The following is a 24,193-nucleotide window of genomic DNA, read 5'->3' on the forward strand; positions in this document are numbered from 1 at the left end:
ATATGAATCAAAATGGTTCACAATTATTATCTTACAAAATGGTATTTAGTAAAATGTAGTAAAATTAAATAATATAACATATAATTTGCATCACAATGTATTTCATGTACAACCGAAGTCTACTCCAGTCAAGAACTAGTGATGAAACACCAAAGTCAAAATACGTGATGTATTAACTAAAACTGTGGTCAATTAACACAATGATGAATAAAATGACCAACTCTACCCCCATCATACAGGGTACCATCAATGTTAATGGCAATAATTTGATTGTTAAAAATAATTTAAGAATTATGATGAATAATTATTTATGTATTAGATATTTTAGATTTTTTTTTATTAAATATTAATTGCATCCACCATGAGAATAGGGACAAGACAATCAATTTATGCATTTTAAATCAGTCTACACAATCACTGTAATTCACTTTAATATGAAAAGATATTCCAATTAAACAGTACTGAAGTCATGAATTCATGCACTGGCTTTCTCAACCCCACAGTATACATGCACAAAAGACACAGAGAGTTCCTTTAAGTGAATAAAAAGTAACAATTTATTAAATCACATCACACAATATGAATTCAGTAACTTCAACAAAGCTATTCAATTATGTAGATGTAGATTAATAAATATCAAAAGCACAATTAAAATGTTAGTATAAGTATGAGAATGTCACTCAGTGCAACTATTAAAATAAACTAATAAAGTTTTGTTTCAGTTAATGTTGTTGTGTTTCAGTGAATGTGTTTTAGGTAATGTTGTTGTGTTTTAGTTGTTGTGTTTCAGTTAACATTGTTGTGTTTCTGTCACAAACTCACACTCCCTCAGCACTATACCTATTATACTGGCATTTGTGGGTTTTTTCCCTTTTTGCTCTCTCTCCCCCCTCTCTGCAGGAGGCGTGGCTGACCTACTTACTGAGGACGCTGGTGATCAACTACACCTGCGGCGGCTCCACCTGCTCCTGATTAGAAATCAGGAGGCTTCTTAAGTCTGAGCAGCACGTTCACCAGCGTCAGATTGTTCTTGCACCTCCAGTGGTAACGTCTGTGATTCTCTCTTGTTTGCTCAACGCCGACTTCCTGGTTTTTGACTCACGCCCTGAGCTCACACCCTTCCCGGCTCAGCTGCATCGGCGTCCCTCCTTGCAGCTTTCCTTGTAGCCTCGCATTATTCTCTGTAAACGCCATTAAATATTGTTTATACTCTTACTCCGTCTCCTCTGCATTTCGGGTCCAACTCTCTCTAATCGTTCTGGTTAACCATGTCACCACAGTTTCACGCAGCTGTGATATGATGACTCCGCCCACTCTGAGGAGCTATAGTAATGGAAAGCCAACACACTGTGTAGAACTGAAGTGAAGCATGCTGAGACTGTGTTGTGTGAAAGAGTGAAAACTAGAGTGAAGACTTTAAATGTCTTCTCTTCCTCGCATATTTAAAGCGGAACTAGACCGGAAGTTCCTATTAACGCTGTTTTTTTTTAGTGTGTATCTGCGTCATTACCTTGTTTATGAAGCCCTGAAGGTTCTAAACAAACAGTTCAGTCACTGCTGAGAACGTTGTGTTTTATTGTAATCTCGGGGCTCAACGAGATCTCTGAAAATCCCGTAATAGTTACGTAAGCAGCGGTTCTCCTGAACAACAGATCGTCCTCCTCCGGGCACTAGTCCGGGCACATCCGGTTACGTACATTGAACCACAGAAGAAGAATAACGTCCGTTGTGGAGGTGTTTCACGAGCGACAGTGTCTTCTGACTCTGGGTCTGACTCTGGGTCAAAGGTCGTCAAAGGGACTGAGGCGGGGAGTCGTGAAGAAGCTATTTTTAAACACTGTTAAAACAATGTTTTGATAATGAGGAGCAGTGCATCCACCGTTCCAGAGGGGGGCGCTGTGCTTCTGAGAGCTGGGTGTGCTAAATATTACTGGCCAATCACAAGACTCTGTCTTCTGGGGGTGAAAGTTCACTCTGAAATCTCGCAGCAGAAAAACGGCGTCAGAAAAGAGGATTTCTATCGGCTCGTTTACAGAAACTAGGAGGTTTTTGAGCATAAAAACAAGTTAATGTATGTAAGTAGACCTCCATAACTAACATATATGTGCAACAGGACCACTCTATGTGAGCTTTAAAGGTTTTTTCAGGGTTAAGACCTGGTTTTAGGGTTAGGCCTTAAGTTAAGGTTAGAGTAAAGCGTTATTATCACTGATTAAGTCAAACAGCTGATGGACAGTCATGTGAGGCAGTCGGCTCTAGTCTGTGATCACATTATCACCAGCAGCTCGTCTGATTGGCCGACTGTGTCTTTGTGTCCAATCATGAAGTCTGTCTCTATTCTGCTCTCACAGTTTCACTGAGGAAACACTGGATCTTACACTGATCAAAGTGGACACTGACTCTGACTCTGACTCTGAACCTACACCACAGTCTCCAGTCTGTAGTCTGGACTCTGCACAAGATCACACAAAGGCTTCACTCCTGAATCCTTCAGATTGTTCCCACTCAGGTCCAGTTCTCTCAGGTGAGAGGGGTTAGACTTCAGAGCTGAGGCCAGAGAAGAACAGCTGATCTCTGACAAACTGCAGCCACTCAACCTGAATAAAAGATGAGACTTTAGACGACGAGTGTGTGTGAATAAAATGAGTTTAAAAAAAATAACGGCAGCTTCGGTCAGTGAACTCACTTCAGAGTCTCCAGTCTACAGTGTGGACTCTCCAGTCCAGAACACAGCAGCTTCACTCCTGAATCCTGCAGATCCTTGTTCACGCTCAGGTCCAGTTCTCTCAGGTGAGAGGAGTTTGATTTCAGAACTGAGACCAGAGAAGAACAGCTGATCTCTGACAATCTGCAGCCCCTCAACCTGAATAAAGAATATAAGATGAGACTTTAGACAACAACTGTGTGTGTGTGTGTGTGTGTGTGCCTGTGTATTACTAATGTTGTGGGAACATAAAACTGTTCTCACATTGTGGGGATTTGTCTGCTTTGTGGGGACAAAAAGCAAGTCCCCATAATGTAAACAACTATATTTTAAGGTGAAGAAATGTTGAGGGTAAGGTCAGGGTTAGGATTAGGTCAGTAGTGATTATGGTTAAGTTTAGAGTAAGTCTCCAGGAAATGATTCTCAATGAAATGAAACCTCACGTGTGTGAATCAAATGAGTTTAATGTTAATGAATTGAACGTTTAAAAAAAACAACAGCAGCTTCAGTCAGTGAACTCACCTCAGACTCTCCAGTCTACAGTGTGGACTCTCCAGTCCAGAACACAGCTGCTTCACTCCTGAATCCTGCAGATCATAGTTGTAGCTCAGGTCCAGTTCTCTCAGGTGGGAGGGGTTGGACTTCAGAACTGAGACCAGAGAAGAACAGCTGATCTCTGACAATCTGCAGCTCCACAACCTGAATAAAGAATAAAAGATGAGACTTTAGACAACGACTGTGTGTGTGTGAGAGTGTGTGTGAATGAGTTTAATGCTAATGAAATTAAAGTTTAATAAAACAGCAGCTTCAGTCAGTGAACTCACCTCAGAGTCTCCAGTCTACAGTGTGGACTCTCCAGTCCAGAACACAGCAGCTTCACTCCTGAATCCTGCAGACCATAGTTATCACTCAGGTCCAGTTCTCTTAGGTGGGAGGGGTTGGACTTCAGAGCTGAGACCACAGAAGAACAGCTGATCTCTGACAAACTGCAGTTCTTCAACCTGAATAAAGAACAAAAGATGAGAAGTTGCTGCTCGAAAGCCTAAAAGTGTTTGATCATGTGTTCAGTGCTGAGACCACAACTTCACACTCAGTCTCTGAGAGTTCACAATAATCCAGTCTGTGATTATAGAAAAATATCAGATGTTGACATTTTCATCAACAACTTCTACATGGTTGGTGTAGTGGTTAGCACTCTTGCCTTTGCAGCAAGAAGACCCGGGTTCCTTGGTTCGAGCCCCGTTTGGAACAACTTCGGAACAAGGGCTTTTCTGCAAGGAGTTTGCATGTTCTCCCCGTGTGTGTGTGGGTTTCCTCTGGGTTCTCCAGCTTCCTCCCACAGTCCAAAAACATGTGATATGAGGGTTAGGTGAATTGGTCACTCTAAATTGAATGTGTGAGTGTGTGAGTGAATGGTTGTTTGTCTCTATATGTGACCCTGTGATGGACTGGTGAACTGTCCAGGGTGAACCCCGTCTATCGCCCTATGTCTGCTGAGATAGGCACAGCACCCCCCGTGACCCTCTGGTGGAGGAAAAAGCGGTAGATAATGGATGGACCTGGACTCATGTCAAACTCAGGCATGTTGGTCCGACCCGGTCCAGAGACACAGACCTGATCAGCAGCGACTTCACAGCTGATGGTTATTAACAAGCTAACATCACTCGACTACTCTGTGTCTTAATGTAACGTCAGCAGACTTCTCTGGATCTGAACACGGACTGGTTCTGATCAGGTCTTTGGGTTTGCTCTGACCTGTGTTTGAGTCTAATCAGGTTTAGGTGAAACCAAAAAGAATCAAAGTCACATGAAGAGAAAATTAACAATGAAACATTAACAGTAAATGACGTCCAAAGCAAGAATCACAAGCAGCTGATAAATCTGCATCATTTAAAACAGGGGTCCACATGCGCCCCCCCACTTAATATCATGTTATAATGAAAACATGGACGACAACCCCACCATCTTTTAAACACAGTGTGTAACTGAGGCACAGCTGCCAGGGAGGTGATAGAATAAAATATAAGTTTGTTAGCAATGTTTTTATAACAGTAATAATAAGACATTTGGTCATAATTAGGAATGGCATTGGCGGAAACGGCTCCTGGCACAAATTTTAATTACAGTTGTCCACACTATTTTTAATGTAATTTGAAATAAATGTCTGTTTTTGATATTAATACATTAATTTTGCATCATAAATATTATTATTATTAATTATATACGGTGGTGTGCAATATTGAACTATTGTGAACAGTTGTTTTATATCCCACTTTTTTTCTCTAGGCCGGCCCCCTCTTGACCAGGTCATTTGAGTTTGAGACCCCTGATTTAAAACATAAAAAACAACACAGCTGACTCATAATATGAGAAGAATCAACCATCACTGATTTATGATGTTATTGATCATGTCTGAACTTACTTGGCCTTCCTGCAGTTCCTCACAGCTGGAATCAGTCTCTGTTTTCCCTGGTTTGATGTCTTGTACTTGCTCAGATCCAACTCATCCAGAACCTCCTCAGACATCTGCAGCATGTAGGCCAGAGCTGAGCAGTGGATCTCAGAGAGTTCCTGATCTCTGTTCTTTGACTTCATGAACTCTTGGATCTCCTCATGCACTGATTGGTCGTTCATCTCTGTCAGACAGTGGAAGATGTTGATGCTTCTGTCAGGTGAGATGTTCTTTGTGTTCATCTTCTTCAGGTTCTCGATGACTCTCTGGATGATTTCTGGACTGTTCTGAGTCTGACCCAGCAGACCTCCTAAGAGACTCTGGTTGGACTCCAGACAGAGTCCATGAAGGAAGCGAACAAACAGGTCCAGGTGACCATTTTCACTTTGAAGTGATTTCCCCATGGCTTTTTTCAGGAAGACATCAAGAGAAGTGAAACCACCATCATCATCATCACCATCTTCTTGTCTGAAGAAGTCCTGCAGTACCTCTGTCTTCCTGTTGGTGAAACAGTGGAACATGTAGACTGCAGCCAGAAACTCCTGAACACTCAGATGAACAAAGCAGTAAACTGTTTTCTTGAAGATCACACTCTCTTCTCTGAAGATCTCTGTACAAACTCCTGAGCGAACCAAGGCCTCTGTCACATCAAGACCACACCGGTCCAGGTCTTCTTGGTAGAACATGATGTTGCCTTTCTGCAGATGTTCAAAGGCCAGCCTCCCCAGCTTCAGAAGAACATCCCTGTCGGCCTCCATCAGCTCCTGTGGACTCGTCTCATGTCCTTTCTCGTACTTGTTCTTCTTCCTCTTTGTCTGAACCAGCAGGAAGTGTGAGTACAGGTCTGTCAGGGTCTTGGGCAGCTCTCCTCTCTGCTCTGTGGTCAACATGTGCTCCAGAACTGTAGCACTGATCCAGCAGAAGACTGGGATTTGACACATGATGTGGAGGCTCCTGGACGTCTTGATGTGTGAGATGATTCTTCTGGAAAGATCTTCATCACTGGATCTCTTCCTGAAGTACTCGTCCTTCTGGTCCTCAGTGAAGCCTCGTACTTCTGTTACCCTGTCAACACATGTAGGAGGGATCTGATTGGCCGCTGCAGGTCGAGAAGTTATCCAGATGAGAGCTGAGGGAAGCAGATTCCCCTGGATGAGGTTGGTCAGCAGCACGTTGACTGATGACATGTGTGTGACGTCAGAAACCAGCGTCCTGCTGTTGAAGTCCAGTGAGAGTCTGCTTTCATCAAGGCCGTCAAAGATGAACAAAGGTTTACAAACGAGGAGCTTCTCTGCTGTGACCTTCTCTAATGTTGGATGGAAAACATGGAGCAGAGTGAGAAGACTGTGCTGCTGATCTCTGATCAGGTTCAGCTCCCTGAACGAAAGCAGAATCAGCAGATTCACATCCTGGTTTTCTAAACCCTCGGCCCAGTCCAGAGTGAACTTCTGCACCGAGAAGGTTTTTCCAACACCAGCGACACCGTTGGTCAGGACCACTCTGATGCGCCCCTGCTGGTCAGGTAAGGCTTTAAAGATGTGGCAGCACTTGATGGGAGTGTCCTGGACCATCTTCTTCTTGGAGGTGGTCTCCAGCTGCATCACCTCATGTTGAGTATTGACCTCTTCACTCTGTCCCTCTGTGATGTAGAGCTCAGTGAAGATCCTGTTCAGGAGGGTTCTACTTCCTCTTCCTTCAGTTCCTTCAGTCACATGTTCAAATCTCCTCCTCAGACTGATCTTATGTTCATCTAGAACCTCCTGCAGACCAACATCTGCTGAAAGACAAAAGACAAAGTCAGACTGAAGAAAGAATCTGAGCAGCTGAGGATTATTTTCATGTTTTTCTGTGACGTTGTTGTTTTATTGTCTGTTGTCAAAATGAAAAACTACAGTCATTTTCACTGTAATGACTTGAAAAACCTTATCGTGAAAGACTGAATCATTCTAGAATAACTGTGATGATTGTGAAGGAAAGAGTATCATCTGCATACAAGAGAACAATAATGATAGAAAAGCAGGAAAATGAGGGCAAACCTTCATTTCTTCAACCTGAAGGGGGCAGCAGAGAGTTAAACTCCATCATCTTCATGATCACATGACTAACATTTTTCTCCTGTTTTTCCATTTCTAAAGTCTGCTCATGCTGATGGGAGCTGCTCTTCTTATGAGTCTTACCCTGTGGTCCACGTCCTGTCCTGGGTCTTTTCCCACACTGAGGACAGCAGGAATCTCCTGGTGGATCAGACTGGTCCCAGTATGAGGAGATGCAGCTTCTGCAGAACCAGTGACCACAGCTGGTGGAGACTGGGTCCTTCAGGACGTCCTGACACAGAGGACAGCAGGACGTCTGCTCGTCCACAGGAACAGCAAAATGTTGTCTGTGAAAACATTTCTTTATTACTGACATGTCAGGGACAGGTGGACATGTCAGGTTGCCGTCACATGATCATAAAACTAAAAAGAATTAAATAAGAATAAAAACCCTGCAGGCCAAGTATCAGAGACTTGCCCTGCGTAGAGCAAATCTGTTCAACACCACAGGGCATGTAGTCCACCAGGTTACATGCCAGGTTCTGGGCAGGACAGGTTTAAAAAAAAAAAAAAGGCACTCTCATGGCATTGGTTGCTCGCTGAACCTCCCACAATCCAGGAATGGATTAGATTATATTTATGTTATGGAGGGGACAACAGTGGGTTAAATATGTATGGCCTTTGCGTCCAGATTTTGTCGAAATGCCAAGCAAAGGATCTTGTAATGCCTCGTCTCCCTGCTTTCCTATTTCCCTTTACTTTGTACTATTGCATTTGTTTGTTCATTTTATTAACATTTATGTATAAGTATTTTATATGTAGGTACGTATGTTTTTTTTTTTGTAGTTGTTTTGTTCTAACCTCCCCTTGACGTACAATATATTATTTTCTTTATGTTTACTGCAATTAATGCAGTCCAAAAATAAAGAATTATATATATTAAAAAAAAATCAAAAACTATCTCTTACTTTGTCTTTGAGGCTCCAGGTTCATTCCTGAAGTTTATATCTGCGTCCATAGAATGGTCAGTCTTCACAGACAGACATCTGGGTCCTGGAGTCTCTGCTCCGTCCTCGTCTTCATCCACACGATCACTCATCTGCTGGACTTCAGTTATTCTGAGAGAGAAACAGACTGAGCTGACACTGACAGACACACATATTTACAAAATAACTTATATAACCTAATATATAAAAAGCATGTTTTCTCTTTGTTGTTCTCATTAGTTTGTGTTAATGAGCTCCTCACTTACTTGTCACTGCTCCACTGAAAGCATCACAGTGTTCAGTCCAGTGACCAATCACACCAGAGGAAACTGAATGCGATTGAGTGACATTTGTTTTTTAATTTAATTGTTTAATCTAATTTTTAGCCAATAGGAAGCTCATATCATTTTCATATAGTAAATTTGAGCATAAAAGCTCAAGAGCTTCAAGGTCATGTGACCTAGTGGGTCAAAATCAGTGTAGGGCAGTAGAGCTACACTTGGTGTATGAGACACACCTCTTCTCATCACATTTTAACGTTTTTCTTATTTTATTTTTTAATGAATTTTGAATACACAAAATACAGTAAATATGAGCATTAAAGCTCAATAGCTTCCAGGTGATGTGACCTAAATACTCCGTATCAGTGCAGAAACATAGTACTAGACTGTCTATTCAAGACACACCTCTTTTTCTTCCATTTAAGTTCTTCTCATATTTTTTATCATTTGTTTAATGTTAATTAGCATTTTAGCTCAATAGCCTCCAGGTTATTTCAGCTGCTGGCCAAAAACCAGTGCAGGATCACACTTGCTTAATGAGACACACCTCTTTGTTTCTTTCTTTAAAAAAAAAAAAAAAGAAGAACAAAACAACCTTTTCATACATTCAATACCCACGTTTTCATTTTGAAAACCGGAAGTTTGTACATGCTGCAGTAAGCTCGCCAATGTGCTGACTTTCCCAATTGTCTCAAAGTATTTGCCATAGTGTTGACAGTAAGGGTGCACTTGAAATGTTGGAGTGGCTGGTGTGACCACAATAGAGTTGACCTGATGTTTGTAACTGTTCATGAATTAAAGGGACACTGTGTAGTATTTATGGGTTTATATAACCCAAAATCCACTTTTTTATACATATTATGTGCTCCTGCATTGTCTAGTCGCTGTATAATAGTTGTTGTTTCATTTTCGTAGTGTTTCAAAAAGTCATGTAAAATAACATGGTCGCGGGCCGTGGTTGCATAGCCACTGTTAGCAGAGAGACGCCATGTTTCTACAGGAGCCTGTAAGGACAAACGCGAGAGAACAAATCAAGCGTCTCTTTACTTGTAGCTGAAGTCCCGCCTCCACTGACGGAGCTAATACGATATACAAAAGACACACTTATACATCTGAATAAATACTAGAACCTCATCTGTTGACACGGAGAAAGACGACGAGGACGACATTTGACCCTCTGAGGACACCGTAGCGCTCAGGGAAGGGAGGGGGTGAGCAGAGGAGCAGTTCTTTGTTGTACATTTCAGCCTCTCCTCTAGATGGCACTATAAACTACTTACTTCACCTTTAAATGAACACGGTCCAAAGTGATGTTTCCCTTGTGCCAAAACAGACTTCAAAATACGTTTTAAATGTCTTTCAGACATAACCTGACTGTGACGACTTGCAATTGAGAGCAAGTAGAGTCCCAGGTTAAAATATAACTAACTAACTAACTAACTGTCATTTTCACACAGAAACACAAACCGTAATGACTGCAGTAGATGATCTCACAGACATCATCTGGTGAGCACGAGAATGTATAGTTACCGAACCGTAGTAAAGGGACCACTAACTCCTTAGCTTGGATTAGCTCGTTCAGCAACAACACAACAACTACAGGACTCCATCTGTGTTGAACACGGCACTTTATTCCAGTGCTGCAGGGTGATGCACAGCCTCTCTGGTACAAAGAGACTCTTTCATAAAGGGGCAACATTATTATAACCAAGCAACAGTATGAAGTGTGACAGTCTCTCGCTGTAGCTCTCCAAAATAAACAACAACAACAATTTGGATATAATTGCAATGATCAAAATACAAAGTGAAAATAAATAGATGTGTAATGTGAATATAGGTGATAGTAAATATGGGGAAACAAAATGCATGTTTTTTTTTTTTATATATATAAAGAACTGAGGCGTTTGTTTTCCCCAGGTCGAGGATATTACAAAACACTGTTACTGGACATCTGCCCTTTAGCAATTTTGGTGATTTTTTTATGTGAAATAATTTTCTATAACTCTGCTACTGAACTGCCGCTTGTATTTATAGAACGTTTCGTTTACGTTATTGAACCCGAAAGTCCGAATCTGCCAATATCTTTCCAACTGTACAGAAGTCTTTACGCACAGGAGAATCTCTTCAGACTCAGACAAACAGGATTCTTTTCTTGGCTTGTGATGTTTTTGCCAACTCAAGTGAAGTAAAAACGTTATGTCTCTACTCAACACTGTCTCTGAGACTCTGAAGTTGTACATAAACACGTCTTCTCTGATGATGACCGTGAGCGAGTATCCGAGACAATTTAGAATTAGTTTCCAGTTAACTTTTTTTTTTTTAACCACTTTATTATAATCACTTGCTGCACCGCTACTTCCCGCGGTACTGCACATGTACTAAATCATCATATAAGACCCTATATTATTATTATTATTATTATTATTATAATCACGTCAACACTCACCATCTTTCTGCTGCGCAGTTAAAATGGCGACTCTGAAGCAGAAAGTCTCAAGTAGGTCACAGAATAGTTTCACTTTCACTTCTTCACCCTCTGGACAGGAAATGACAACTGTTCAGTCATGATGGAGCTTCCTCTAGAAGTTTTTTATATTTTTTTATAATGCTTTATTTAACATAACAAGAATGATGACAAACTCACATAAAAACATCATCATTCCACAAAGTCAATCACACCTCATATGAAGAACCAAATTGAAGAAATTCTAACAATGAGATATATCACGATTCTAAAACAGACATGCAACATATTTAAAATGAAGGAAAGAAAGAGAAGTGCAAAATAGAAAGATAAATACATGAAAATAACAATAAAAATAAAACAATATAGACAAGTAAATTTATAATAATTACATACAAGGGGTTAAGGAAAGGTTACATTCACTCACTCACTTAATCTCACTCACTCACTCACTCACTCACTCATTCACTCATTCACTGTCAGTTGTTTTGTTGTTTTTGGACTGATTTCACTTTTAGAAGTTAAAGATTGTTTGATTGGACTCTTGACTCAGATTGTGTGTCCTTCACTTTATCGTAATACACTTTCAAACCAATACAATCACTTTCAATTGTCACTTTTCACATTTTCACATTCACGTCAGATATAAAGCATTAACATTCAGTTCCCATACTGATCTACGTTAGTACCTGTTGTTGTTGTCCATGTCTCGCTGTTGTTGTCCTTGTGTAATCACTGACTGGTGCCTCAGTGTCGCGTAGCATTGAATTTATTCAGCTTCCTGTTATGTGACTGTTGTCTCACCTCAGATCAGTGACTTCACTAAATAAATTCACATTGTGTCTATAAAACACTTTTACATTATACATCAGCTTTACTTTAAAAACACACTCTGACCTCACCTGTTTGTGTCAAGTGACAGAAAACACACACACAATTTTGCGGACAATTGGACTAGTTGTTCTGTCAAGGTCATTGTTTATGCTAAAGAGGTAAGAAAAACAGGTAAACACACACACACTAAAATCTGATACTACATGTTTTTAAATGTTACATTTAATGGTCAATACATATTAATATGAGGATACTAACCCCACAAACCTTCATGTATTTGTCACATTTTAATGTTAAACACATTAATATACGCCCACACAAAACATACACACCCATTAATACATATAGACAGGAGCTGTTTGTTAGTTTCATGTTTCTGTTGATGAATGTACTCATCAACTTTGATGCTATAAAACCACAAACATCTGAGCTCAGATCAGACTCACTTGAACCAGAACTTGAACCACAACCAGCCATGAACAGAGGTAAGTCCTTTCCCAATAGAACCATTTGTTTTTATGGCACATGTGTGATCTTGTCTCCACTTTGTCTCAGTTGTCATCCTGCTGTGTGTCCTGACTGTGGCTGCATCGTCTCAGTCAATCCTCGACCAGCGTCGTTTCTCCATCGCTGTGAGCAGAGTTCAACACATTCACCTGCTCGCTCAGAAATACTTCTCAGACTTCGTAAGTGTGTGTGCGTGGTAAAAATGTTACGAGTCATCACTGAGATCGCTAACCAGAAATATAAAAATCCAAATATTTATATACCACTTTTCAAAACAGGCGATAAAGCACTTAACATTTAGTTTAAGACATAGCAGCAAAGATAAAGTAACAAAAAACCAGAAGTCTACTATCGTGCATTATTTTTATTTTGTGTTTGCCTCCCCGATCTCCTCAAGCAGATCAGATAATGCCAGTAACCTTAGTTCAATCAAGCAATGATCAATATGGAGCTAGAGGATTTCAGGTTGCATTTAGGTTGATAGTGGGTGAGGAGATAATGACCTAATAATGATGTCTGTGAGAGCACGGGTTACAGTCTGATCTACTTTTGTCATCACTGCTTTTCTTAAAATATTTCCAAACTGCTGATATTGAGGCACATCTGCTTATTGGGGATCACCTGCTCAGCTCACTCTAAGATACATAGATACTGTGTGCAGCATCATCTTGTGTCATTGTCTTGGTCTTTACATATGTGATTGATCCTCACAACTCCATCTTGGTCCACAAAGTTGCATAAAAAAAGCTCTTTTTCACACAAAGCTCAGCATGCAACACTGGTTAACATTTACAAAGGCTTATTGGTGGTCATTTATTATACCACCCATAAGTATGTTTAGTTTGTATGGTCAGTTTAAAGTAAAAGTTGTTTGGTTTTCATAGCCTCGAAATAAGCATTTTATAATGTCAAATACTTAAATCTAGGGTATTGCATTAATGGTGGCAGCTGTGTTGTGGAAATGGACAAACCAGTCAGAGCATGTATTTCATGATTTGTAGAAGCTTACAATGGGAACAAAGAAAGGGTCATCATAGTTTCCTAATGTACTTTGTTAAAAAAAGTGAAGGGAGAGTGGAGGAGTCTCTCATTTGTTGCAATCTGCAGTTTTGCTATTAAATGTCATTAATTATTATAATACAGACCTTTAAAAGGCATAATTAGAACCTTGCTACAACTATAACAAGCAACTCACCTGGCACTGCTACCACAGAACCACCTGTTTGCTCAGGTTAGTCTGTCTGTTTTGAGCAACGTAACAAAGTGTAATCAATAACATTGGATGACATTTTACAAACTTGCCCGATTCCAATTTGAAACATTAAAAAGGGTCAAATATGATTATGTTAATGATAGCTGCCACAAACCCTATGCAAATATTAACATTTAATAATTGTTAATGTTAATAACAATTGTAGTGAACAGCATCACAGTGTTTCCCACAGTCATTTGTAGAAACATGATTTAAACCTTGAGGAGCTCTATAACCTGAACCTTCTGTCTGTGTGTTAGGAGAGCTCTCTACAGACTGAGGATCAACGTCAGTTCAACAAACTCTTCCTGCAGGAAGATAACTGTAACTCTGATGACATCATCAGTCCCAACGATAAACATGAGACTCAACGCAGCTCAGTGAGGAACAACAACAACAACAAGTCATTAATAACCATGATACACTGTGCAGATCAGTGTGTGCACAACATCATCAATGCTGTCAATATACAGTTGTGCTCATAAGTTTACAGACCATGGCAGAATTTATCATTTCTTAAAAGCTATACTTCCCTTTCTTACATTTTGTAATCTTAAATTGCTCCTAATAAGCGTATGGCACTCTATAATGTAAGATAAACCCACAAGGTTTTGAAACTCATCATTATTTAATTCATATTATTATTATGATAAGTATGACCAATTAAAATATTCGGACCAAACAAAATAATTGTCCTAAATCTACCGACTTTTTGTGGTGTTTGGAGACTCTGACGTGAAAGCACGTATCACTCTGCAGTTACTGAGGTCATCACCTCCCAAACCTCCACAGTCTCAGTCTACAGTCAGAGCAGAGACAACCTTAGCACTCTGTGTCCAGGCTGATGATGAATCACCCATAGCCACTGCTGTTCTGCCCTGGAGGGTGAGACTTTGAGGGGAGGTGGAGGTGTTCATGTTCAAATGTTTACTAAGTGATGTGAGACATGCAAGAAAGGTAAGTATAGCTTTAACCATTTTTCAGAGAATATGAATGATGACACAAAAACTTTTCTTTCACTCATGGTTAGTGGTTGGCTAAAGCCATTTATTGTGTTAAACAACTGTGTTTACTCTTTTTAAATCATAATGACAACATAAACTACCCAAATGACCCTGATCAATAGTTTACATACCCCAGTTCTTAATACTGTGTATTGTCCCCTTTAACATCAATGACAGCTTGAAGTGTTTTGTGGTAGTTGTGGATGAGGCTCTTTATCTTCTCAGAATGGTAAAGCTGCCCATTCTTCCTGGTAAAAAGCTTCCAGTTCCTAAAAATTCTTGGTCTGTCTTGCATGAACTACATGTTTGAGGTCTCTCCAGAGTGGATCAATGATATTGAGGTCAGGAGACTGAGATGGTCACTCCAGAACCTTCACTGTATTTTGCTGTAGCCAATGACAGGTCGACTTGTCCTTGTGTTTAGGATCATTGTCATGTTGGAATGTCCAAGTACGTCCCATGAGCAGCTTCCAGGTTGATGAGTGCAAATGTTCCTCCAGTATTTTTGATAACTTACTGCATTCATCTTGCTATCTATTCTGACCAAATGTCCTGTGCCTTTGTAGCTCACACATCTCCTAAACATCAGTGATCCACCACCGTGTTTCACTGGAGGAATGGTGCATCTTTCATCATAGACCTTGTTGTCTACTCTCCAAATCTAGTGTTTATGGTTGTGGTCAAAAACTTAAATGTTGGTCTCATCACTCCAAAAGACTTTGAGGCTTGTCTCTGTGCTGTTTGGTGTATTGTAAGTTTTATACTTTGTGGCATTTGCGTATTAATGTCTTTCTTCTGAAAACTGGATCATGCAGCTCATCTTTGTTCAAGTGCCTCCTTATTGTGCATCTTGAAACAGCCACAACACATTTTTTCAGAGAGTCCTGTATTTCACCTGAAGTTATTTGTGGGTTTTTCTTTGCATCCTATTATTCATATTCTCTGACAAAGGCCCAAGAAATCATAAATTCTGTCAGGGTATGTAAACTTATGAGCACAACTGTACGACATACTACAGCTCAGAAAAGACAACAGAGCAGTTCTTTGATCAGCCTACATCCACATGCTCAGCTTGTTGATAATTGCCATGTTCCTTCCAGGTTCTGAAGCTCTTATCAATCTCTATTCGGTTGGTTGAATCTTGGGAATTCTCCAGTCGCTTCGTCACATGGAGTATATTTCCCAGGAACCAGATTTCACACAAACTGTCAGAACTAAAAACAGGAATCCGGATGCTGATCGAGGTAAAAACACATGCATCTACACACAGACACAGGGTGGTATTCCAGACAGCTGATTACTGTCTTGCTTTAAATGAAGTACTAAGTTCAAATTAAAATGAATGTCTATGAATACTGAGCAACCCATTGCTGAATACTTATCTGATGTCATTCAACCAAACCGCTTGTCTGCAGGACACAAATGGCTACATGAGGCCAGAAAATATTGTTTAAAAAAGCCATCAAAGAGTAAATGAATGACTGTACATCTAAATGCAGTCGCAAAATCATTTTTCACTATATGACCACGCATTAACTCAGTTTGGAGACTTGTCAGTCCAGAAAGGGCAGCACATGTTCAACAGCTGCTTTGGGAACAGCCTCAGAAAAGAGATGGGGATAAACTGGAGGAAGTTTTGTTAAAGCAAACCTGAGAGTGAAGAGCTGAGGTGACAGAATGAGTTACCTTGGAAAGATATCCTAAGGTTTAGTTATTCTCTCTTTTTGGAAGGGAGAACAAGAGTTTTCCCTCTGAAAATAACATTTTCTGGAATAACTTTGTGATTTAACCAGTCACCTGACCTTTCAGGCCAATCAGGATGTAGCAGAAGTGTTCTCTGACAGCTCCACCTTCCAGTTGGCTCCTTATGGAAACTTCTATCAGAGTCTGGGAGGTGATGAATCAAACTACAAACTGCTCGCCTGCTTCAAGAAGGATATGCACAAGGTACAACTGATGATGTAATGATGATGTAGAGCGCGCTGACTGTGACATGACATGGTATGAATTATCCTGATCACAACAATTGTGATTCACAATTTGTTTTTTTACAACTGTACAACTTTAATCTTCTCATGTTTTATCTTGATGTTTCTTTCTTTGGTGAGTTATGCGTTGTGTATCTGTCCTTAAATGTTGTGTTACTTGTCCAGACTGCATCCAGGTAAAGTTAGTTGGAGCTGCGGGATGAAGGCAACAGCAGCAGCTGTGACTGGCACGAGCAGGGACATAGTCAGAGTCAGGCAGCACTTTTCAATTCAATTTTCCGACAGAACATCTAGGTTTATTTTTAGGAGTATAATCCACTTCTGAAACCTTTCGGCCCTCCTCTTCAGCTATAGTGCTGCTATAGGAGACTGTCTCTCTTTACTTGCATTGTGTGTTTCCTCCACCATGTAAAATACATCACTCTGCGTGGTATTGTCACCACAAACTACCATATTATATTGTGAGGACTAATTTGACAATGGTTTGAATGTAATATTTGTGTATCTGTGTGTATTGATGATGAAAGGATGATGACATCATCGGAAGCAGTGATGGTCTAATAATAATGATGTGTGTGTTTACAGGTGGAAACATACCTGACAGTGGCCAAATGTCGACTCTCTCCAGAAGCTAATTGTACCCTGTAACAGTGAGACCCCCCCACTCCCCTGTTGATGATAGCATTCTGTACATTCTATATCACTGTCACATGTTTGCTGCCAGTGCTAACCTCACTTGTTTAGCATGTGAAATAAATAATAAATAGTGTTCATTCACGTGTCTTTCCTCTTTATTTGAACACATTTATTTTTCAAACTCGGTCTCCATGTGTTTGCTGTCCATCGAGGTTGTGGCCTAAAACCTCAACATATCCGCCTCCAGCCCCTCTCCTCCAGACTCCAGGTTGCCAGAGTGTTTGGCGTATCCTCCGTCAGCAACGAGCGAGGAGCGATCATAATTCTGTTCTCTCAGTAAAGATCAAGATGTATTATAATTTATGGTAACGTTAGCTGTCGACTAGGGATGGACACTATTGTTCTCTCCTTAGGTGTCAGAAGAGGACCATTAGGTTAGATTAGAAAGAGAATAAACCACACAAGAGAAGATGTATGTGTCCATATAGAGAGGTGAGGGATTGTTGGGCAGAAGGTTTCATTTTAAGAAACTGAGTGACAAGTGGAAAGTAAGTGGACAAGCTAACCACTCTAGACACAGCAGTTTGTTTTCTCTTGGTTTCTTATATTGTAAGGTGCCTTGATATAATGTCAAGTCAAGTCAATTTTCTTTATATAGACCAATCACCAGGTAGTTACTGAAAAAAAGTAATCCATTACACATTACTAGTTACTTTAAAAAAAAGTAATGCCTTACTTTACTTTGTTACTCGTTGCTTAAAGTAATTAGTTACACTACTAGTTACATTACTTTTGGATTACTCCATGACATCACCTAAGATGTACCACACCTTAGTTGCCAATTAACAGATATGTGGACTTGAGTCACATGACTTGGACTCGAGTCAGACTCGAGTCATTATTTTAATGACTTCAGACTTGACTTGATAACATTTGCCATGACTTGCGACTCGACTTGGACTTGAATACGATTCACTCGAGACTTGTCTCAAAATTTGCCTCTTTGACTTGTGATGACTTGACATGTCTCCAGTCAAAAACTACATTTCCTGATTGTTGTTACCAAAACCGAGCGGGCAGATCCCTGAACCGTAGTGAAGGGATCCGTTAGCTCCTTCGCTCGGATTAGCCCGTTATGGTAACCACAAAACAATTGCGGGACTCTGTCTGTAGTGAACACGGTACTTTATTTAGTTCTGCAGGTGATGCACAGGGAGTCGTACCTATGTTCCCCGGGTCCTATGTTCCCCGTTTTTCCCAAAAAAGGTCCACTTTGTATGTGACAGGGGAACATATGACCCTTTTTTTGAAACTCGGCCTGACTGAATGAACACAGATGAAACCAGGGATGGACTGGGTCGTGCCGTGGCTGCCGTTGTGATGATCCACTTTATTTATTTATTGATTATTTACTGATTGATAAAACATGTTGAGGACATGTCACACATCTATTCAAAGTAGACCTATGTGTAATCTTGAGAGAAACAGTTTTTGCCAACTTCTACTGGAGGTTCATCAGGGGTTGCATCACGGTAGCAGCCCCCCCTCGTGGCCCTCTCTTTCTTGAAGGTGTCCTTCCAGTGGACAAAGGTCGCCCAGGACGCCTTCCAAGTCCTTAAGGAACGGTTCACTTCAACCCACATTCTTGTCATGCCGGATCCTGAATGGCAGTTTGGAGTCGGGACTGTCCTTTCTCAGAGGGCCACTAACAACCAAAAGCTGCACCCTTGCGCTTTTTTCTCCAGACGATTGACCCTCGAAAGAAATTATGACATTGGCAACAGGGAGCTTCTCATGGTCAAGTTGGCCTTGGAGGAGTGGTGACACTGGCTCAAAGGAAGCTGAAAGCTGCCGTTTCTGGTATGGACTGACCACAAGAACCTCGAGTACATCCACTCTGCCAGACGGCTAAACTCCCAGCAGGCTGACTGCTCACTCTTCCTCACCCACTTCAACTTCACTCTCTCTTATCGGCCAGGGTCCCACAACATCAAGCCCGACGCCCTGTCTCTGCAGTTCCAGGAGAAGGAGGGGGACACTGTTGGCCCTGAGACCATCCTTCCAACCTCTCGCTTGGTCGCCACACTCACCTGGGAGGTGGAGGAGCGAGTCAAAGCCGCCATCCTCTGCTTGACCCATCTAGTGCAGAGTCTGATACCTACAACGTCAGCTCCGTGGACCCCTCCTCTGACAAGGATGACGAGCTCCTGGGAGCCAGAAAGGATAGAGGTGGACGTCTGCGACAAATTTTACCACGTACACTGACTTCAACCTGGTCATAATGAGGAACTAGTTCAGTTAAGATTCTCATGGTTATTAGGGCTGTCCAAATAAATGGAAGCCAATGCACTCTCTTTCTGTGTGCGTGTGTGTGTGTGGAATCCCCCCTCACACACCACAGTCTCTCTCTCGCTCTCTCTCTCTCTCTCACACACACACACACACACACACACACACACACACACACACACACACACACACACACACACACACACACACACACACACACAAACACAAACACAAACAGCTGCTGTTACAGCAGCACTGTCAGTGCACACTGACCCCTGTGAAGAGGTGACAACATGCCTCGGTCGTTCTTAGTGAAGACACATCAGAGCAGTAAAAAGAACTTTGTGGGTATGAAGACTTCTACTGACGGTAAGACACTTCACCAGTGTGTTATTCTATTGTAGAATGTATTTAAATAACCTATGCTGCTTTGCTGATTAAAATCAATGTATGATCACTGATTATGATGAGAAACACAACATCCATTACCATTGCTAAGTTCAAGTTAGTATATAAGTGTTTATTAATGATATGATACATCAGTATCTGATAAAACATTGCTTGTTAATCAGTGACTGAAAACATTGGTGTGATTCATTCATTGAGTTTCATGTTGGCTACATTTAACTGTTTAAAAGCTTCTCTGCAAGACTTTTACTTAACAAGAACAGTAAATGCAGCATTTGTCACAATTTAAGTAATGGTGTTGAATTTTAACTTGATATAGAGATAAAAAGTAGAAAAGCACTGATTTGTCATTCACAGTCATTTCATGTTTGTTTCACAGAAATGGAACACTTTTGAGCACACTTCATTGCTGCATTTTTTTTTTTTTAAACAAGTGCTAACTGTCAGAGCAGCCTTTATAACACCAACAGGTGCAAAATTCATCCCAAAGGAGTGTAGTATTGTTCCCACACAGGTCCTGAAGAGAGGAGAGGGGCCCCATCAAACAGCCTCAAGGGGCTGTGTAGAGTTCTTCCAGGCTGGTCTCGACAAACCCCCCCCTCCACTAACCTTTGTATATGTTTCAGCACAAGTTTGAAAGCAAGCTTCAGCCCCTTGATAAACTTCAGTTAGCATCAGAATAGGAGCAACAGAAAGAGGAGCTGCTAATAAGCCAGAAATCACCATCAGTAAAAATAAACTATGCAAATTACTCAAGTGTGTGTGTGTGTTGTGTGTGTGTGTGTGAATAGGAACAAATACAAAGCCAATAAAAATGTTACAATTAATTTATTGCACTATAACCAAAAAATGACAAATGACAGATGTGGGTCTCCAGTGATTTGAATATGTCTGTGGTCAGAGAATGACATGAACAGGTCTGTGGCCTTGTCACCACCATTGTTTTGGTCTCAACTCATCTAGAAGCATCAATTCAATTCAGTTCAATTAAATTTTATTTGTATAGCGCCAAATCACAACATACACCATCTCAAGGCCCTGTACATCGCCAACATCATGGAGAGCAGAGAAACCCAACAATTCACACAATGAGGCAAACACTAGGCGTCAGTGGAGAGAAACAACTCCCCTTTAACAGGAAGAAATCCAGACTCATCGATGTGCAACAGCTGCCTCGACCAGTAGGGTGAAAGGAAAATGTGGGACAGAGGGGAGTTGAGATAGAGACAGAAGAAGGACACCAGGAGCAGATATGCAACAACTGTATAAAGTTATTACAGCAGTTGATGATAAAAAATTGACTGATATCTACTGATAATTATAGTAGAATAATGGTGATGACGTATGATGATAATAATAGTTGTAGCTTTCGAAACTGGATGTGGATCCTGCAGCCTGAAAGATGAGGACACACACAGAGAGAGAGAGATAGGAATGGAAGCAAAGACACAAACTAGGTAGAGAAAGAACAAGGTTAATGACATATAATGAAGTCATATTCATATCCTGAGTGTGAGAGAGTGAGTGTTCATGCACCACAGGAATTCCACCAGCAGTTTAGATCTATAGCAGCATAACTAAGAGATGGTACAGATTTCCCTGAGCCAGCTCTAACTATAAGCTTTATTAAAAAGGAAAGTTTTAAGTCTGGGTTAACCCTAACCCTAACCCTAACCCTAATGATACCCTAGTGATAGTGGTACAAACATGTCTTTTTCCTCCACAGAAACCTCCTGTATCGTACATGGAGTCTCTCTGCTGCACACTGACATTCTCCCTCATCATCATCTTCTCACACAAAGCCCATGGCTACAGCAGGAAGCCTGGTCTCTGACCTCCTCTTCATCTGGTGCTCCACCCTCTCCAAACACCTCCACTCTTTCCCTTTTGGGCAGGTCCATGGAGGCTCACAGTAGAAGTCCTGTAGAAGCCTGTGAAACAGCAGACTCCTGTACTAAAATCAACTTGGAAATTCAATGTGTCACAGGAGACCATATGAGGAAAGAAAGCCTCTTTCCTCCATCCCTCCCTCTCCTGGACCTCTTTCCAACTGTCCTCACAGGGAAAAGTAATCAGGTGAGCTTTGATTATTTGGACTGTCATAAGGAGTACTTGAACTTCTCAGGCCTGGACGACCACCAGCAGCTCCAGTGTGAGTGGACCAGTAAAAAGTACTTCAAATGCAAGTACTGTGAGAAGGAGTACGTGAGCCTGGGAGCACTGAAGATGCACATCAGGACACACACATTACCGTGTGTGTGCAAACTCTGTGGAAAGGCCTTCTCCAGACCATGGCTGCTTCAGGGACATATACGAACACACACAGGTCAGTCTCTGTCTCTCACACACACACATTCACGCCCTTGGTCACTGGATGCATAATGCAGTGTGAGACAGTGTCACTGATCGTCTGTTTTAACGTCAACATAACCTGAACTTAGCAAGAGAACGCAGAGAACAAACTTTTGCTGAGGCTTAAACACTGTTGGCATCACATTGGCATCATATATGAAATGTTTCCACTTGACATGTGAATCTTCTGAGGCTGGAAGTTTGTGTAGAACTCTGTGCTGCACTGTGCAGCCAAGAATAGAACACTTTGAATACTTCCACTCTTGGATACTATAGTCCTCGCTTGCAGTCTTGTGTTTTTCAGGGAAAAGCGGAGTTCCGCGAGACAACAATTCCAGGAATGTATCAGTCTGGCATCAGATACCCTGACGTCAGACTCCTGTACTTAGATTGAGGCAGACCACAAAACATAAAAACCACCACAAAAACATGACTGAGTAATCTATTTTCACACTTTAAAGCGAACCTAGACCGGAAGTTCCACTGGTCTGTTTGGGACATAAAAAACTTTGACTTGATTATTTTTTAAATCTGATAGAAGAAGGCTGTTTTTGTTTTTAAAGGCAGACAAAGAGTCAAACGGGAATCTTCAGTTCAGATGATTTACAAACTGGTCATGTAGTACAGGAATAGTGCGTTCCTGAAGCCAGCAGAGTTTACTGCTACTTCTACTTCTGCTCCAAACATGTCACTCATAATCATTTCTCCAGTAGCTCCTCAGGTGAACATAACCATCTATCATAATGATTGACCTCTGTCACTGATTTCCTCCTGCAGGAGAGAAACCATTCTCATGCCTTCAATGCAGCCGAGCCTTTGCTGATCGATCCAACCTGCGAGCTCACCTCCAGACCCACTCTGAGGTGAAAAAGTACCAGTGTGCAAGCTGCTTCAAGACCTTCTCCAGGATCTCACTGTTATCCAAGCACCAGGAGGCAGGTTGTCCGTGTCCTGACAGCCTTGAAACTGATCCACAATCTCACTGCTGACTCAACAACAGGGTCATTTAAACACTGACAGTATCTTTTATCATTTGGTTTGTGGATCACAAAGCCACTTAGATTTGGTGACTGAGCTTTATGAAAATAAACTTGACAATATTGTGAATTAAACATTTTTATTTCCTCTTGAAATTGTAGGGTTTTTTTCCAGTGAACAAAGAGCAGTTTTTCTCCAGAGGCCAAGTTGGAACAGATGAAGTCAAGTCATGTGAAGTCACTTTTATTTATAAAGCCTCTCATCACAAATACAATTGCCGTAAAGGGCTTTACAGTCTGTACAGCAGGTGACGTGAAGAGTCACACATTGAATTGTATCAAATCACCAACAGATATTCAATTCTAATTGAACCACACTTATTTCAGTGTCAAAAGCATTGTAGAAATGGTAGACACTATGTCCTGCTCGGTTGCCAAGTGAGGGTTCATGGGATTCATCCCTGAGTGACTGTGAACAAGTGGCTTGTCATTGGTTACAACTAATACTTCACACATCTCCTCATGAGTGAAAGCTGAAGTTCTCCTGAGAGCAATTGTTCAATTTAGGAGACATTTCCAGGAAAAAAGTGGTATAACATTTGCTTGAGATAATTTGATAACTAGCTCAACAGTTTTGTATGTAATGACTCAAGCAATGAAATAAAGACTATTAGTTTTATTGGCAACGACTATTCAGCATCCACAAGTATAGTTCATTTTGACTGACATGACATAAGCAAATGATAATGTTATAAAACAGCAGAGCATTGAAGGTGAAATAGCTACTATGAAATTAGAATGTCTAACTCCTCTTCTGTTTGTTATCAAGTTATTTACTTAAGTAGGTCGGGGGACAGACACAGTCTCTATGGGGTTTTTAATTGGTGACTGCTATTCAGTTCATTAATAGCCCACATAGTGTATGAATATTGTACTTACAACAGTCTTATACAGTGACGTTCAGTTTACGAACAACATGATCTGAGTTTTTCCACCAGTAATAAAGATACTAGGTTGTTGTCACAT

The 24,193-nt window shown here is 40.9% G+C and overlaps 3 protein-coding genes across 4 annotated transcripts; 2 read left to right on the forward strand and 1 right to left on the reverse strand.

Moving 5' to 3' along the window:
• Nucleotides 1–577: 577 nt before the first annotated feature.
• LOC310934483 (NACHT, LRR and PYD domains-containing protein 12-like) lies at nucleotides 578–10,976 on the reverse strand. 2 transcript variants are annotated; one of them, XM_083898216.1, is made up of 8 exons: nucleotides 10,903–10,976; nucleotides 8,158–8,307; nucleotides 7,334–7,536; nucleotides 5,127–6,930; nucleotides 3,529–3,705; nucleotides 3,227–3,403; nucleotides 2,687–2,863; nucleotides 578–2,597 (listed from the first exon to the last, which is right to left on the reverse strand). In XM_083898216.1, exons 2-8 carry the CDS (start codon nucleotides 8,286–8,288, stop codon nucleotides 2,420–2,422), a joined length of 2,847 nt encoding a protein of 948 aa, XP_083754342.1. In that variant the 5' UTR covers nucleotides 8,289–8,307; nucleotides 10,903–10,976; the 3' UTR covers nucleotides 578–2,419. The 2 variants fall into 2 exon arrangements, with proteins under 2 accessions (XP_083754342.1, XP_083754341.1); XM_083898215.1 differs by having other exon boundaries at nucleotides 5,127–6,933.
• Nucleotides 10,977–12,229: 1,253 nt separating this feature from the next.
• Nucleotides 12,230–17,153, forward strand: gh1 (growth hormone 1; the record flags this gene model as incomplete). Its single annotated transcript, XM_083897973.1, has 6 exons — nucleotides 12,230–12,239; nucleotides 12,310–12,440; nucleotides 13,774–13,893; nucleotides 15,618–15,761; nucleotides 16,327–16,464; nucleotides 17,091–17,153. 6 exons carry the CDS (start codon nucleotides 12,230–12,232, stop codon nucleotides 17,151–17,153), a joined length of 606 nt encoding a protein of 201 aa, XP_083754099.1.
• Nucleotides 17,154–19,723: 2,570 nt separating this feature from the next.
• On the forward strand, nucleotides 19,724–23,179 carry LOC310934280 (zinc finger protein SNAI3-like; the record flags this gene model as incomplete). The annotated part of the gene is made up of 3 exons (XM_083897974.1): nucleotides 19,724–19,799; nucleotides 21,565–22,164; nucleotides 22,968–23,179. 3 exons carry the CDS (start codon nucleotides 19,724–19,726, stop codon nucleotides 23,177–23,179), a joined length of 888 nt encoding a protein of 295 aa, XP_083754100.1.
• Between the last annotated feature and the right edge of the window lie 1,014 nt (nucleotides 23,180–24,193).

The sequence above is a fragment of the Microchirus variegatus genome (assembly GCF_963457635.1).
Source record: "Microchirus variegatus genome assembly, chromosome: 11".
NCBI classification, from domain to species: domain Eukaryota; kingdom Metazoa; phylum Chordata; class Actinopteri; order Pleuronectiformes; family Soleidae; genus Microchirus; species Microchirus variegatus.

Excerpts from the sequence above, each read along its gene's own strand:
- LOC310934483 (XM_083898215.1), bottom strand. The coding sequence starts at position 8,288 with ATGAGTGATCGTGTGGATGAAGACGAGGACGGAGCAGAGACTCCAGGA. Across the intron at positions 3,706-5,126 it reads AGGAACTGCAGGAAGGCCAA|GTTGAAGAACTGCAGTTTGT; the intron begins GTAAGTTCAGAC and ends TTCTTTATTCAG. Across the intron at positions 3,404-3,528 it reads TGTAGACTGGAGACTCTGAG|GTTGTGGAGCTGCAGATTGT; the intron begins GTGAGTTCACTG and ends TTCTTTATTCAG.